Source organism: Exophiala spinifera (assembly GCF_000836115.1).
Source record: "Exophiala spinifera strain CBS 89968 unplaced genomic scaffold supercont1.14, whole genome shotgun sequence".
Taxonomy (NCBI): domain Eukaryota; kingdom Fungi; phylum Ascomycota; class Eurotiomycetes; order Chaetothyriales; family Herpotrichiellaceae; genus Exophiala; species Exophiala spinifera.
This window is the reverse complement of record NW_015622526.1, coordinates 31597-46213: the sequence shown is the minus strand read 5'-3', so window position 1 is coordinate 46213 and position 14617 is coordinate 31597. Positions and strand designations below refer to the sequence as shown.

The following is a 14617-nucleotide window of genomic DNA, read 5'->3' as shown; positions in this document are numbered from 1 at the left end:
CGCTTCACGGTCGTAATTTGCGTCCCCAGGATCTACATCCATGACATGCCGTAGAGTTCAGCATAGAAAATGGAACTACAGTACCTGGCACAAGGCCACACGAAAAAGACGGAGTCAGCGTTTGTGCTAAAACTTTGCTCAAATAACTGAAACTTCGGTCTGTCGAACATTGCAACACAGTACCTGCAGAGGGCTTTTCTGTGTAGTATCATTCAAAGACGTAATCCAAAGACTTTTGAATTGTGGACTAACTTGCTGCATTAACCTTATGGCTGACACCTCATAGACTTTCGCGGAAGGACCTCCCTAGACAATAGAGTTTGACTGTGCGGGTTGGTTCTAAATCAAGATTAGTAACAGAAAGGCCACATGTAAGACAAAAGCACTTCGGCGATGCTGCTCCTCGACTCACCCCCGACCTGATCAAGAGACTACTCCTATGCTGCATCTCCCGATCCTCGATGTGGACGATGGTGCTCCGTACTCCACGTTGGTTTTATGGACAGGGTATCGCGAGGCGAGATGAATGAAGAATGATTGGCGAGGACATCTCTTCGAACTACTTTTGAGCAGATGATGGCCCGTGCTGTTTCTACGCGCGCACGTCCAGCTCTGAGTAGAGGTCCTTGCAAGTGCACTGCAACCAGTCCCCAACATCTGCACAACCCCGCTGCTACAGCATGCTCTTCACGTCATGAGATATTTGCGACTCAATCGATAGCTCGACCTTCTCTCACTGGACGATGTCACCCTCCTAAACCTGGACTTGCATATACGAGAAAAATGGGACGACAAGTAATAAGATTTCGATAGAGGCCAATAGGGGACAGGCGGAACCATCTGTACAACATCATGTTGCCGTGCGAAGCTCTTTTTCAGTTCCACATTTGACCATCATCATGGTCCTTTTGTTCTACCTGTGGGGAAGAGGCTTATCATCAATAATGTAGGTGGCTCAGACAATTCTGAGGGCGACGCGAATTCCTGTCCTCCTCCCCAATCTTCTTTCCATTCTTCTTCACATTTCTCCTCCCGGTGGCTCTTTACACTACTGTAGAGTTCGCCTTGCACTCCCTTGCACTTTATCGTCGGAATCCGAGGACGAATTGCTCGGTGGGTGTCGGAAGGAAAAGATGATAGCGAATGTTGTGTCTTGGAGAACCCTAGCTGCTAACCATGTTGAGGAATGAGACAGGATGGCAGCGGAGGGGGGTAGAGTAATGGATGATGGCCAGAATCCGAGCGGAAAATCTGCCGGGGCCTCTTTTGTTTTGGTTGTGCAACGTTCAGGGACTCTACCGACCGTCATCAGAAGAGCCCCGATTCAGTGACAACTGTGCCGTTGATACAGTACAGTACTACGATATTTTGCATACTCGAAATAACATCCATGGGCACTCCACAGACGCCGGTAAAGCTGAATCCATTTAATCCGAGAAGAGATTTTCAAACTCCAAAATGAATCCGTCATCAACACCTTCACCTCCGAGCATTCGCTCAATCCCTTGCTCAAAGCGTGGTAGAAAATTCCAAAGTCGAGGATTACTATCCTTGACCAGGTTAACCAACGTCTGAATATTATGTTTGTTAAGATTTTCGTAGCTGGGAACAAATAAGTACGTGCTTTCCGATAACAAGACTGGCGGCACACTCACAAAGCGGGCCTGATTGTGTAATCAGGATCCAGAGGACATGAAATCGTTCTTATAGGTCGCAGCATCCACAGCGGCCGTTCACGCTCGCAGATATCTTCGAAATGGTGTAGACAACTTCCTCGGTAATTGGCCTTCTGAAGACGACGCAGGGCTTTAGGGTCCTTGTCTTGCCCGGTACTTCTCAACATGTACTTGTAGGTACGTGTATCTGACCCCTGGCCCTTCTTGGCTGGCTCCGTTTGATCTGATATCTGCATCTCGACATCTTCGGATACGCCTTGCCTCGACTTGGTGCTAAGGATTCTCACTAGTGCACGATATGTGGAATTAATACACAGCGCCCCAAATTCTCGTGTCAGGCTCCCGAGCTTCGCATAGCCGCGGCTTCGGGTATACAGTTGAACCGCTACCTGTAGACCATCTTGGTCACGTCCTGGAGTGCTGGTATAGAGAGCTTCTGAAGTATGCCCAGGCGAGCTGATAGTGTCGTAGAGTCTTAAAGTGTTCTGAATGGTAGCGTTGGAAGGGGTACGACCGGAAAGGACATCTTGCCGGAGACTCCGACTACTGTTGTACAGCTGCATGGTCCTTTGAGTGTCACTGTGGACTCGAAGTGACTGGTCTTTCATAATATAGACCAGATCTCGGAAGTCCTCTAAGACCTCTTTACATCCCATGCAGGAGGCAATAAACTTTATCCTGATCTGAGGTGGCAGGTCTTTGAATTTCGGTTTCGTTTCCATCCAGGGACCAGGGCTGGGGCTGACTATCCCCCAAGATGAAGCACCGGTGGTACTGACATTGCCGGAAAGGGGCGAGGGAGCCTGGGGAGATTCCGTCCGTCGACCAGCCACAATCAATTGTATGTAACGTCTCCGCAGAGTGACGAAGTTGGTTGGGCCTGGGTCCGTGTGTCCTAAGATTTTGTCCGCTTCGAGGAGCAGGATGACACCGCAATTATTACCGTCATTGATTGAACCCTAAACGGTTAGATGAAACTAGTCGTATTGAGCGGAAAGAAACTGGAGGAGAAGCTTACTGAATTAGATCTCACCGTCCACCCGTTGAGATCTGGTGCGCTTGAAAGAATGAAATGAGCCACAGATATGGCCCTCTCACTCTCATGGTCATGCACCGTAAGTTGATGGTGGGTGAAGTCCAAGCTTACGAGAAACCAATGGCTTGTCTCCTCGATATGAACGGGAACCAGAACCATCGAGGGTGTCTGCCACCTGCAGATTCTGGACGGGTTCTTCTGGATGTAGGCCGCATTGAAATCGTGAGACTCTACGACGTGCACATCACGTCGGCCCATGGCCATACGGTAGAGGCATTCCATCACTGCATCGTCATTTAGCCACTGGCCCGGTCGAAATGTATTCAACATGCGCTCAACCGCCTCCGGATTGGCGGTGATCCAAGGAATCGAATCACGGTTTCGGCATCCAAGATCAATCAGTCTATTGATATCGTGGATCATTTCTTCTTCTGATAATTTTCGATCGAGCCTCGGAAACGTTACAGCCACGCATTGAGCCGTCTGAGCAGTGCTGGGAGGTGTATTGCATGAATGCCTGCTCTCTACAACTCCAGAGAAGAGTGGTGAGCTTGCCCGAGAAGAAGACATGGAGTTCATCGTAGTTTCTGCCACATGTACATTCGGAGACATACCACTGCCAGAAGAGCGGTACTGGGTTGGGGGATCCGGATTCGAGTGTGGTGTTCCTGACGGTTCTGAGGATGAGACGGATAGGGCTGGAAACAACGGGGGAGACGGTGGGAAGAGATCGGACGTCTCAGGGGCGGATTTCTCCAAACCAGATCCGATTTTGGTCTCCCCTTGCTCAGATAATGCAGGCTCATCGCTGTTAGCGACGAAGAGGTCACTCAAGCCACCCGTTGGGGAGTCTGTCGGTGACCCAGGGGAAAATGTCGGAAGCGGGGCCGGTCGACGGGCGTGCTTGCAGAAGAAGTCTGTGTTGATGTAAAACTCTTCAGTCCTAGGTTGCCATGCATGTTCTGGGATTCTTCCGGCGACCGAACGCTGATTCCTCGGTGATGACACTGTCTGAGAGTATGCAGAGTTCCTCGCGTCCTCATCCGTATCGTCGTCAGAATCCTGGCCCATAGGTACGTCCGCTGGGGTCTCAGTCGGAAAGGAGTCATTGGAAGGCGTCTGCAGATCGGGTTCTTGTGGAGGAGATGAATCGTCTTCGACGTCTTCCATCTCATCGTCCTCATTCTCACTTTCCACCGTAGTTTGAAGAGGTCGATTTGGAGGAGGGCCTGAGGAAGCATTGTTTGCTTTGAGTTCCAGTGTGGCTGGAGACTTCTCACCAGAAGGAGATTCACCAGAAGGCGAACCAGGCGTTGACGAGACGACGACGGAATCCGACTGAGAGTCACCATCATGACCTGTAGTTGTGGCTTCATCATCTTGGGGATCGATGATGTCTTCACCCCATTCCTCCACAACTTCTAGTGGACGATATTCGCCGAGTTCCATAGCCCCGGCCGTGACGGGACACGAACCACAATTGCGGCTGGACTTCCGGCAATGTCGATACATGGGTGAGGGAGACCAATCTGCTTCACAGTAGCAGATGCTCTCGACGACGTTGGTGCCGGTATTCCATGCCCACTGATAGCTCAGGTAATCCGTTCGCACGACCTCTCCGGGTCGCTGGAGGAAAATGTTAAAGCTGATCCCCCACTCGTACAACACCGACGGCGGCACCAGGAGATTGCTATGACGGACAAACTGGCTGCAGACTTGCGGAAGTTTCAGATTCTCCGCGAGACGTCCCTCCAGGACGGAAGCTTGCCTCGGTGGGACGACGATCCAAAGGATTGGGTCGCCGCTCCAAAGAATTGTAACAGATTGAAGATCCACCTCTTGCTTGTGCAGGAAGACGAAAGATGTTCCTAGGTTGACCCGAACATGACTCGAATGGATACCGGGGATGTGACTGTGAGTGGATAGAAGGCGTCGGCTGGTAGACAGAGGGGTCTTTGGAAGTCCCAAGGCAGCACGTCGGCGAGGATGCTGTGCCGAGCACGTTACATAGTTGAGAGAGCCAGATTTGACAGCCCTATACTTGGTTATGATATCTTCACATTTTTCAATTAGGATGGGCTCCTCGAAAGACTCCCACGAAGGATCCAATACTGTCGTTGTGCCTTGTACCGGGTCATTTGCATTGGTCCAGTCTGCTCTTGCCAGAGTTACTGTACGGCCTTTGATGACAGGTCCTTGTTGTTTCAATCGTTGCTGATGAACCTCTCCAAACGACAAACGGGAGATATCCGGAAGCATTGCCGTAGGGCCATCGATGGAGAACTTCTCGTACCCTTTGTCGGAGTGAGGCCACGGTGGCCAGCGGCCAGGGTCCGACGGGAACTTGAGCATTTTTGAGTGTCTTGAGGATAGAACAGCGAAGGCCTTGCAAGATGCACGATGGAGAGTCAAAGGGGCATTGGCTCCAGGTGCCTCAAAACGTGCCAGGATTGCCTCGCAGGAAGAGAGACGAACAAGAGTATAGTCGAGGTGGCATCTCCAAGTCTAAGAAGAGAGACTCATGTACAGGACAGACATTCATCTCATCTTCCTGGCTGCAAGCAGAGTGGGGGGAAAGGCATCATGACTGGAGTCATGGAGCAGCGTCCTGATCAGGAGGGAAGAGTGTGAACCCATGTTCGTCTGGTTGTGTGACTGCTGCCCCCACAAGCATCACCACGCAGAGGGTGCATGTCGAGGGTGCAGGCAACGGCCATCTGAAGATGGTTGAGATCCCTTCTTCCGTGGCAAGGGCGAAGATTCTGGGGGCATGCCCGGGACAATTTGGTGTTAGAGTGGCCGACACAGCGGCCAACTGATTCATGAGGGAGGCCAGCATATCGACGAACGGGTGGGTTACTGAAAGAGAGTCCAGTAATACAGTACTTCCCTGATGAAGGGCAAAGACGTGGTTGGAGATACTGTACCGCTGATGGAGTATGGCCCACGACAATGTTGGTGATAGAGCAGCCGACACAGTGGCCAACTGATTCATGAGGGGCGGCGAGCATATCGATGAACGATTGGAGATTGAAAGAGAGTCCAATGATACAGCATTTCACTGATAAAATTCAAAGACACGAATGATTCTCGTTGGCCCTGGACTCGGCGATATTATAAGACATGGTTTGTATGGACTCAAGCTAGTCACTTTTTTCCCCGTTCGAACTTATTCGGCGTATCTCACGTAATATGCCTAGACAATGGAGCCGGGGTATTCATGCGGGTGTCTGGACCACATAATTTTCCGGACACTCCTGCATGTCGACAAGAGAGCAATACAGTACGATAGTGTTGAGCCGCAACTGAGGTTGGGGTGCCCTTCTGTGAACGTAGTCAAGAGCCGCCCAAATAGCCTTCCCGTAAGGGGCTTGGCACACTGGTCTCTCCTTGCCGTTATGATATCTGATTGGTGGATACTTTGATCCGCAGAATCAATAGTCCGGCACGTCAGTTTGATAGGTCGCGTGCACGTGCCACTCTGCTCCTACTTATCCAATGATAGAGAACACACGTACAGGGAGGCTTGTAGATCGACGCAAGCGAGGCGGATGCGACTATGCCACTTTAGGTAAAGTAAAAGATGGCGGATGCATTATTACTCAAAAAGGCCTAAGCCAAACTCAAAAGGTCTATAGAGAAGCTGAGTTACGGGCCATTGCGGCCGGGGAAGCTGTTGACAGTTTCGAATATTTTTTTATTGTTACGATCACCGATATGAAAATCGAAGCTCGTTGCTTGACATCGGCACGTTATGCCGATTGCGACTGAGCATAGGAGGGGCCTGCCTCAAGAGTTCAGGTTCCATGAAAAGAATATAAGCAGTCCCCGAATGCTGAAGGTGTGCTGTAACACGCCTTCAAAAGTACAATCAACCTAGGGGACTACGAGATGAATCAATGGTGCTACAACGGGCAAGTCGACGCGGGCCAACAGCCGATAGCCGAACCATATCCGTCGAGCTCGGACGCTTCTTGGTCCGCTAGTGCTTGGTGGCAGATTAACTATGATTTGAACCTCTCTTGGTGTTGTCTGAGCACTCCTGCCATCTCCATCTGTCCAACCATCATGCCAGCCTCTGCAGCCGTCACGATCCCGATTGCTGTGGCCTTCAGACAGCCACCCCTCTCTGTCATTCTCGCTCCTGGCACATGGCTGCCACACACAAATTCCTCTGGTTGTTATTATCTGAACACTCAACCGTGTCTGTGTGGCTCCTCAGGGTATTCTGGGCTAGACCCCAGACCACCTCAGGATTTCGTTCCGACAATGGCCAATGATCCAATCCCCTTCTGCCAGCAATACATGAGCTGGAGTGATCAATCGACGAGTGATTTCGCACTATGGGCAGACTCTACGCAGAAAGCCCATGAAAAAGACGTGTCAACAAGATCGAGCCGAATCGACGACGATGCGTCTAAACTACAGGAACATCAAGCACCCGAACATGACGATGGTCTTATGAATTGGCAGGTTTAATGAGTCCGTCGGAGAGCAAAATGCAAGGAATCAGTGAATACGTGACGAACTCTATAGGAAGGATCTTACAGAAACCAATTCGAGCGACGTGTATGGTCATGTTCACAAATGCGGGTTCCTGTAGCACAGAGATCAACTATGAAGATCACTTGAAAGTCTATCCTAGATACTTCGACTATGAAAGCGCGAGTATGAAAGCCCAAGCACCCATATCCGACCAAATCCTCAAACGCCGGCACTCCTTTGTAGCAAACTATCCTTCATTCAGGTGAAAGTATAAGAGCAATTACGCCATTGGAGAATCCCAAACCATCCATATCAGCCGCTGATTTCATTTTCAGTCGGAGAGTTGCGACACTTTCTGTTCCAACCGCGCAAGTTGAGCCATGATCGCAGCCATCAGATCGGAGTTCTCTGGAGGGGACTCTAGTAGGCCTTTCGCGGCCTTCGAGCCTTTCCGTTTCCTGGGTTTCTGTTCTGGAATGAACAACTCTTCCGGGTCGTCGGTTTCGAAAGCACGCAGATCCATCTCCCCTGGCCCATCTGAGCCTGACATTACCTTGCTCCTGAGCCGAGCACGCCGCTCCGTCTTCCCTGGCCCATCTGAGCCTGACATTACCTTGCCCCTGAGCCGAGCACGCAGCTCCGTCTTCCCTAGCCCATCTGAGCCTGACGTTAGCTGGCCCTTGACCGGAGGCGGCTCAATGAGGTGCGATGACGGGGCGAACACTTTGATTTCATCATCTGCATCCTTCTTGCCAAGCATCTTCCTCAAGGCCGTTCGACTTAGGATGTCAGTCTCACCGTTCTTGAATTTAACTAAGCCGTAACCAGTGGCCGGCTCGGAGAGTGTCATACATTCCATCTTTTTCGTCGCAAACCCGAGGAGCTCTTCGAAGTTTGCCACGTCCTCGTAAGAATATTTTCGATCAGAATATCGAATGTCTTTTCGCTCAGACGCAGGCAAGTCAAAATAAGCATTTGTTGCACGGTGACCGACTTCCGTTCCCGAAAGTAGGATGACGGGGTTGTCCGATCCTCGCTGTTCGACCACAAATTGAACGCCGAACATAATTTCGACACCTGTCCTCCGATCTCTTCGACAGAAGGGTCGGTAGCCCAAGATTTTCTCACCGTCCTTCGTCAAGCCAGGTTCCCAATACGGTTTTTTGGCCATTGTGTCGGACTCTCGAGAGGGAACCTCTTCTACACCCGGGTTTGTGGACTGTGAAGGTTCGTTTGAGGACCCTGATTTGGTCCGGCTTGTCTTCTCTGACCGTGCCCTTGGAGAGCCAGTATGCTGTGGAGGTTCGTTAGAGGATCCTGATTTGGTGCCGCTTGCCTTCTCTGACCGTGCCCCCGATGGCCCACTGTTGCCATCTTTGCCCTTTCCTTTTCCTCCTCCTTCAGCAGCTTCGTACTCCTCGACCCTCTGGCGCCAATCATCGGGAATATTGAGTCTCCAACTTTCTGGGTAATGGTTGTTCCTACAGAGTTTCTTCAACTGCTTATCAAGTGAGACCAGCTGGTTGAATGCATCCTCATCTTTGGCGTTCTTCTTCAGGCGGGACTTCACGTGCGACATCTCCAATCCAATGGCGCGCAAGACCTCGGTTCGGATCAGGAAGCTCTCTTTATTTGGCAGACGGTCTCCTTCATTCTTTCCTCTGATCTTTTGGTTGAGTAGCTCAATTTCGTCCTGGCTGGACGAATCCTTATATTTCGCCAATAGCTTGTTCACGTGGGGCGTGGCTTGCTCATAAATCCTCATTCTAAACTCATCCGGAACCTGCTCACCGTTATCGACATTGTCCTCGTCAGAGGAATCATCAGAGGAATCATCAGAGTCCGAATCATCGCCCCAAGCGTTAGGCCCAAATTCTTCACCGAATGTTCCGTCCTGGTTGTTGTTGGCTTCATCAGCCTGGTTAGTTCGTAGTTTGGCGTCATACTCCCTTTTCTTTTGTGGATTGCTTAGGACTTCGTAGGCTGCGTTCACCCCTGGACGCACTGTTAGCCTAGTTTTTCTCTGGAGGAATATGCAGAGATGTAGCACTTACTCTGAAATGCCGTGGTGGTCTCTTTGTCAGCATTTTTGTCGGGGTGAATCAACGTTGAGATTTTGAGGTAGTTCTTCCGAATATTGAAGTCAACCGTATGTGGAGGCAGGTCTAGCAGCTGATAAAGATCCGTTTCCTTACAGTTCAAGACACGGTTTACCTCCTCTCGTTGTTCTTTGGTATACTTTCTCCCAGTCTTTTTGTTAGAGGATTTCGCCCCCGGTTTTGCCCCTCCACCCGAACCTTCGTTGGTGGCTTTCACCCCAGTATCTGCCATAGGTACGTCGCCATCTGAGTCTGGCGTGGGGCTTGAGCCCTCAGGTGGGGGAAGAGGGGGATAGCCGACAGGGTTAGCTTGTTGATCTGTCTTGCCATTTTCTCCATGTGCGTTACTGGCCTCACCATCACCAAGTGCTTTAAGCTGCGGGTTGTTGCTAGGCGCACTGTTTCCAGAGCTCATTTTTGGTGACAAAAGCTGCAACAGTATAGTCAACGACAGCAAAACGGAGCAAGCTTGAACTAGGAGTGACTCAAAAGATTCTCAAGTCAGAGAGTTGAAGTAGGGTAGATGTGTTTGAGGAGAAAAGAACAGGTGCAGACTGAGAGTACACTCCTTTTAAAGGGCAGAGGCGTTCTATGCCATAGGTAAGAATAGCAACAGACGGGTCTATTTTTACTTGTGCTAAATTTAGATACTTTGAGATACAGTATAAGACTACTCGCAGAGTTTCCTTCCATTCAGATTCGTCAGGAAACAGCTATTCTCCGAGAACATTTTGCCAAACATTACCACACTTCACAATATGAGGCTACCAACATTTGTCCCCAAAGGACAAGCTGCCAATGCAACGCTCAACTTGGACTCTCCCGAGATTGATATTAACATTGGGGGAAATTCCTCCGTGTTCACTGTCAACGTCACCATCAAAGATGAAGGGAACATAGACACATCTTTGACCCCGAGAATCCCTTCTGCTGACGGACCTCTCCCAACGTTGCTGAGTACTGAACCGACATCATCAGTCACACCGACCTTGAGAAGTTCCATGTCAATGTCAATCAACTCCAGTGGGTTGCTCGCAACGACAGCTCCGGCTACGAGTGCGTTGATACCGTCTTTGTCAACATCTGCTATGAAAAGTACCCCTACACACCTCGAGCCATTTACAACCATACCAGCACTCGTCACTCATGGAGTCGATGGAAGCTCATCGACAAATACATCATCTGGGGCATCTGTTCCTCTTATTATAGTTATCCTTCGTACTCTATTTGGTTAGGGTGACCAGGCACAAACTCGATAGCTATCATGTCACGGTTGTGTACGTGGCGTCAGAAGGAATGGACCGTGATGCCGGTCCTGAAATTTAGGTGGTCCTGGATTATCAATGTCGTTAGCTGAGTCTACTGTATAGAAGCAAGGATAGCCTGTTTAGAACTAGGTAGAATATTACGGTGGATATTGTATCACTGTCCCGTCGATCTCTCTCCCATCGATCTCTCTCCCATCGATCTCTCTCCCATCAGCTAACCTTCAGCCTGTAACTTTTGTTCTCACACACAACCCTGGGGTTCACAAACGGACCAAGAACCTCAATGTCAAGATCCATTATCAACGAAGCATTCTGGAACAAGATTCCATTGACATTCGCTGCATCCCCACAACGCTCGGATGGACTCACCAAATCACTCGGTCCTACTGATGAACTTCATTCGCCTCATAGGCATGGAAGGCGAGATCCATTAGCCAGGTTTGAAAACCAAAGTCGTAATATGACGGAGGCGCTCTTTTCACCTTTTCTGGTCCTTGTAAATGTTTTAAGTGGTTTTACGGAGGCCCGGTTGAGCTAAGCTCGGCCTCGCCATAACAATGTTATATCGATGCTGAGGGGAATGTGGTGATATGAGGCTCAACCAACTATCATGACACTGTGAAAGTCTCATGGAATCCGTGTTTGGAAGTTGTAACGTAAGGAAGCTTTTAGAATGTCAGTTCAATGTGTATATACTTCTACTTCCTCGGTAGTCACCAGACTGCTAAAAACTCCGGGTATGCCGTCTCAATTTTCTCTATCAAAAGCCCACGAAAGTCAACATCCAACACGAGATTCAAAGTTTCCGGTTCACTCTATTACAAGCAAGAGTCATACTGTAGCCTATGAATGGCCCCGACATTCATTGGCACATTCATAATCGATTTCCAAATACCCTCAGATGATCTCCACCTCCATGCAAGATGTGTAAGTTTCATTCAATATAGCCGGGGGGGTTCCAGGATTCCCAGGTACGATGCTTGGCCAATCCCACACCCAATAGAGTGTGAGAAGGGTTCCGTTGGCAAAAGGGATACCGCTTTCATCGTTCAGCTCGATGGTGGTTCCACACCATCGGTTGGGTGCCTCGGTGATTGATGGCCCTGGACCGAATGTATTGCTTCGGGTGGTAGCGATTTCACTGTGACCAGTAGGATCAAACTGAAAACACCGACCGTCATCGAATGGTGTGCTCGTCAAGAGCAGGCCACGTTGGTCACCTCCAGTCTTATCAGCGGTCCATTGGCCATGAATAGCGGTAAATTTGTCATCATCCCGAGCTTGGGTGGTGGCGTACACCGAGACTTGGCCTGATGTGGGTTTATTCGGAGGAACGTCTGGCTGGGTGATGTGGCCATTTTCCAGGTATCGCAGAAGGACACTACTACCTTGCGGGGCCATCAAGACAGATCCTCCACTTTGATTACCTTGCGTCTGAGTCAACTTGCACATTAGATCTGAGTCTTGAAAAGTTAATGCTGGAGCTTGGGGAAGCAGATACGTGTTGTCTCCATCGACAAATCCAGGTGTGGTCCTCGGTACTGATTATTCTCCGTCAGCGTGCATTCCAACGGCTTTGACTTGGTGAAAGTCTCTTACCGTAGCCGCGAATGAAGCCGGGATCACCCACAGGTTGACCATCTTGGTCCACCAGAGACAATTGCTCAATCCAGGTGTGGCAATTGACCAGGTTTAAGGAACAAAGTAGCAAGCCTATTCCAGCCAAGAGAGTCATTTTTACTTTTGCTGTCCTTCGAATGACCGTATGTGCCCTTGCCTTTAACGTTATATACTCTGCTGCGATACAATGGTCGCGAGAGATTCTAAAAATAGAGTCACCTTTGCATCAAAGATAGGACAGTTATTATTAGAATAGTCTATCATTGTGTGCGAATCGCATCTCTGGATCAGATGGACTTCGGAGAAAAGGCATCGCAGGCAGTAATCCAGACTACACCACACGGAATCTGGCTTGCGCTCATGAGGGGAGCTTTATATCGGCTACCCATTGGGAGATCATCAAGTCCCTGGGGCAATGTACGATTTGGATGGCATGTCCTTGACCCTGACTCGCCGACCAGACATTTTCAAAGGGACAATGTTTCACTCGGGCACGGACGAACAGTAGGTGGACCATGGGAAAGGCGGGCTCGGGCGGAAGTGATGCTATTGTGCGGCATTGACTGGGCTGGGGGATGGGGTGAGTAGACTAAGTGGACTTAGTTGGAACCCGAGGGACCGCCGATCCCTATGCGCTCGTAGTGGCTGATGATCCGACCACTTGTGCTCGGCGTTAACAGCTGGCACTCTAATGGACTGCTTAGCGCCGCATAGAATAATTGCACATGACAGCTGAAACTAGTTATATATTGACCGTCGAACTTCAAACTCCATCCAACAATTTATCGACTGTTCCTCGACATCTCATTTCTGCCGGCATGGAGGACAACCTAGACGAAATATCCGCTCAAGGCTCCTCCTCAGTGGCTTATCGGCCCCAAGGCAAACGCATTCGAGTCATACAGCAGTTTGTAGAAACAATTCTTGAGGATGACACAGCTTCTGAACCACCACGCCAGCCTTCTGAGCAAGATGAAGAAGTACACCTGTACGATTTCATCGGTGCTGTAGGCATCCAGAAGGATCGTCGAGGGAAGAAGTCAGTGCGGTATCACGTCAAATGGAAAGGCTATGGTATCAAGGCTATGACGTGGGAACCAGAGGGCCATATTTTTGAAGAAGATTTGCTGAAGTTATGGTCAAAGTATGGTCGGATCTACGTCCACAAAAGCAAGGGCCGGCAGGCAATCAGGCATTGTAAGCAGCAGCTCCATCAATATGATCCAACAGAAGTCCACGGTAGCAAAGCTCCGGAAAAGGCTCAGGCCCACCACGTCACACCACCGGGATCGCCGGAGAATATCGAAGAGCCTTGTGAGCAGAATGTTGAACGAGATGGTGGCGGCGATGGTCTTCTTCTTTCCAAAAATCCTAAAGCACCAGCAGAATTGGATGGTGCCGATGGTGATGATTTGCCTCGATGTACTCCGCCGACCTCGCCTACGGCTCGTCACCCCCCTGCACCTTCACAACAAGGCTTTGATCGGCTCGGTGACGCACATCAACATACTTTGGAAATCATCCCTCAACTCGAGGTTCTTGAGACGTCTCAGGGGCTGTTGAACGAAGAGGTTACGCCCTCGAGCCAATCAGACATTCATGAGATCAACCATACGGAGAGGATCGACCCAGCGTCTGTGGTTAGCGATGTGTCTGTACATCATGCAAGCATCTCGCACGATAAGGTGAGAAGGAAAAAGTGGTTCACTCGCACCACAACCGGCTGCCTCTCCTGTCGCAGAAGAAGAGTGAAATGCGACGAACATCGCCCGTCATGTGAGTAATTACCTGCTCCTCTAGTATAATAAGGCTCCATCACAAGTCTGGTTCATCTACTCACATGCTGTCAGGTATTAATTGTGTTCGTCGGAAGTTGCCTTGTGAAGGATACGATTCAGGTCCTCAATGGATGAAATCCCAGCCTACCACGATGACCCCCATGGGACGGGATCTCGGCATGATGGACATGACTATGCTTGGACTGGCCCAACATTCCGAGAGCCATGGTTGGATATCAAGCCATTTTCTCCCTAACAAGTGTCTGAGCCACTCCGACGAGTATCACAAGAAGCCAAAATACCTTCCAAGTCTAGCAGAGCTGGATCGGGCGACATCGGGAAACGATGGTCATGCAGAATGGCCTCTGAAACCCAAAGGCGCCCACGGACAGCAAAGCTCCTTATTGACGGAGGTTACTCCGAGACCTATACAGTCTTCAAATCTCCGCCCTATCTCATACTACACTCGCGCCTTGTCAATCTATACGGGCCCTCCACTGCCGGTCGAACCGTCTGTACTATATGGCAGTGACATTGCCCAACAATCGCGACTTGGAGACTTGCCCAGCCCACTTCGGCGCATTACCGAACTATACGACCTTTCTTCAGCCGGTCGAGCCCTCTTCACCAACCGTGAGTGACATTTCCTGATCAC

The 14617-nt window shown here is 50.1% G+C and overlaps 5 protein-coding genes across 5 annotated transcripts; 2 read left to right on the top strand and 3 right to left on the bottom strand.

Moving 5' to 3' along the window:
* Positions 1-1427: 1427 nt before the first annotated feature.
* On the bottom strand, positions 1428-5064 carry PV08_12076 (uncharacterized protein; the record flags this gene model as incomplete). The annotated part of the gene is made up of 3 exons (XM_016386383.1): positions 1428-1602; positions 1656-2635; positions 2695-5064. 3 exons carry the CDS (start codon positions 5062-5064, stop codon positions 1428-1430), a joined length of 3525 nt encoding a protein of 1174 aa, XP_016229905.1.
* Positions 5065-6780: 1716 nt separating this feature from the next.
* PV08_12075 (uncharacterized protein) lies at positions 6781-7191 on the top strand (the record flags this gene model as incomplete). The annotated part of the gene is made up of 1 exon (XM_016386382.1): positions 6781-7191. The coding sequence occupies one exon, from the start codon at positions 6781-6783 to the stop codon at positions 7189-7191; it is 411 nt and encodes a 136-aa protein (XP_016229904.1).
* Positions 7192-7528: 337 nt separating this feature from the next.
* Positions 7529-9711, bottom strand: PV08_12074 (uncharacterized protein; the record flags this gene model as incomplete). The annotated part of the gene is made up of 2 exons (XM_016386381.1): positions 7529-9192; positions 9252-9711. 2 exons carry the CDS (start codon positions 9709-9711, stop codon positions 7529-7531), a joined length of 2124 nt encoding a protein of 707 aa, XP_016229903.1.
* Positions 9712-11461: 1750 nt separating this feature from the next.
* On the bottom strand, positions 11462-12299 carry PV08_12073 (uncharacterized protein; the record flags this gene model as incomplete). The annotated part of the gene is made up of 2 exons (XM_016386380.1): positions 11462-12105; positions 12164-12299. The coding sequence occupies 2 exons, from the start codon at positions 12297-12299 to the stop codon at positions 11462-11464; spliced, it is 780 nt and encodes a 259-aa protein (XP_016229902.1).
* A 703-nt stretch (positions 12300-13002) lies between these two features.
* On the top strand, positions 13003-14603 carry PV08_12072 (uncharacterized protein; the record flags this gene model as incomplete). The annotated part of the gene is made up of 2 exons (XM_016386379.1): positions 13003-13960; positions 14035-14603. The coding sequence occupies 2 exons, from the start codon at positions 13003-13005 to the stop codon at positions 14601-14603; spliced, it is 1527 nt and encodes a 508-aa protein (XP_016229901.1).
* Between the last annotated feature and the right edge of the window lie 14 nt (positions 14604-14617).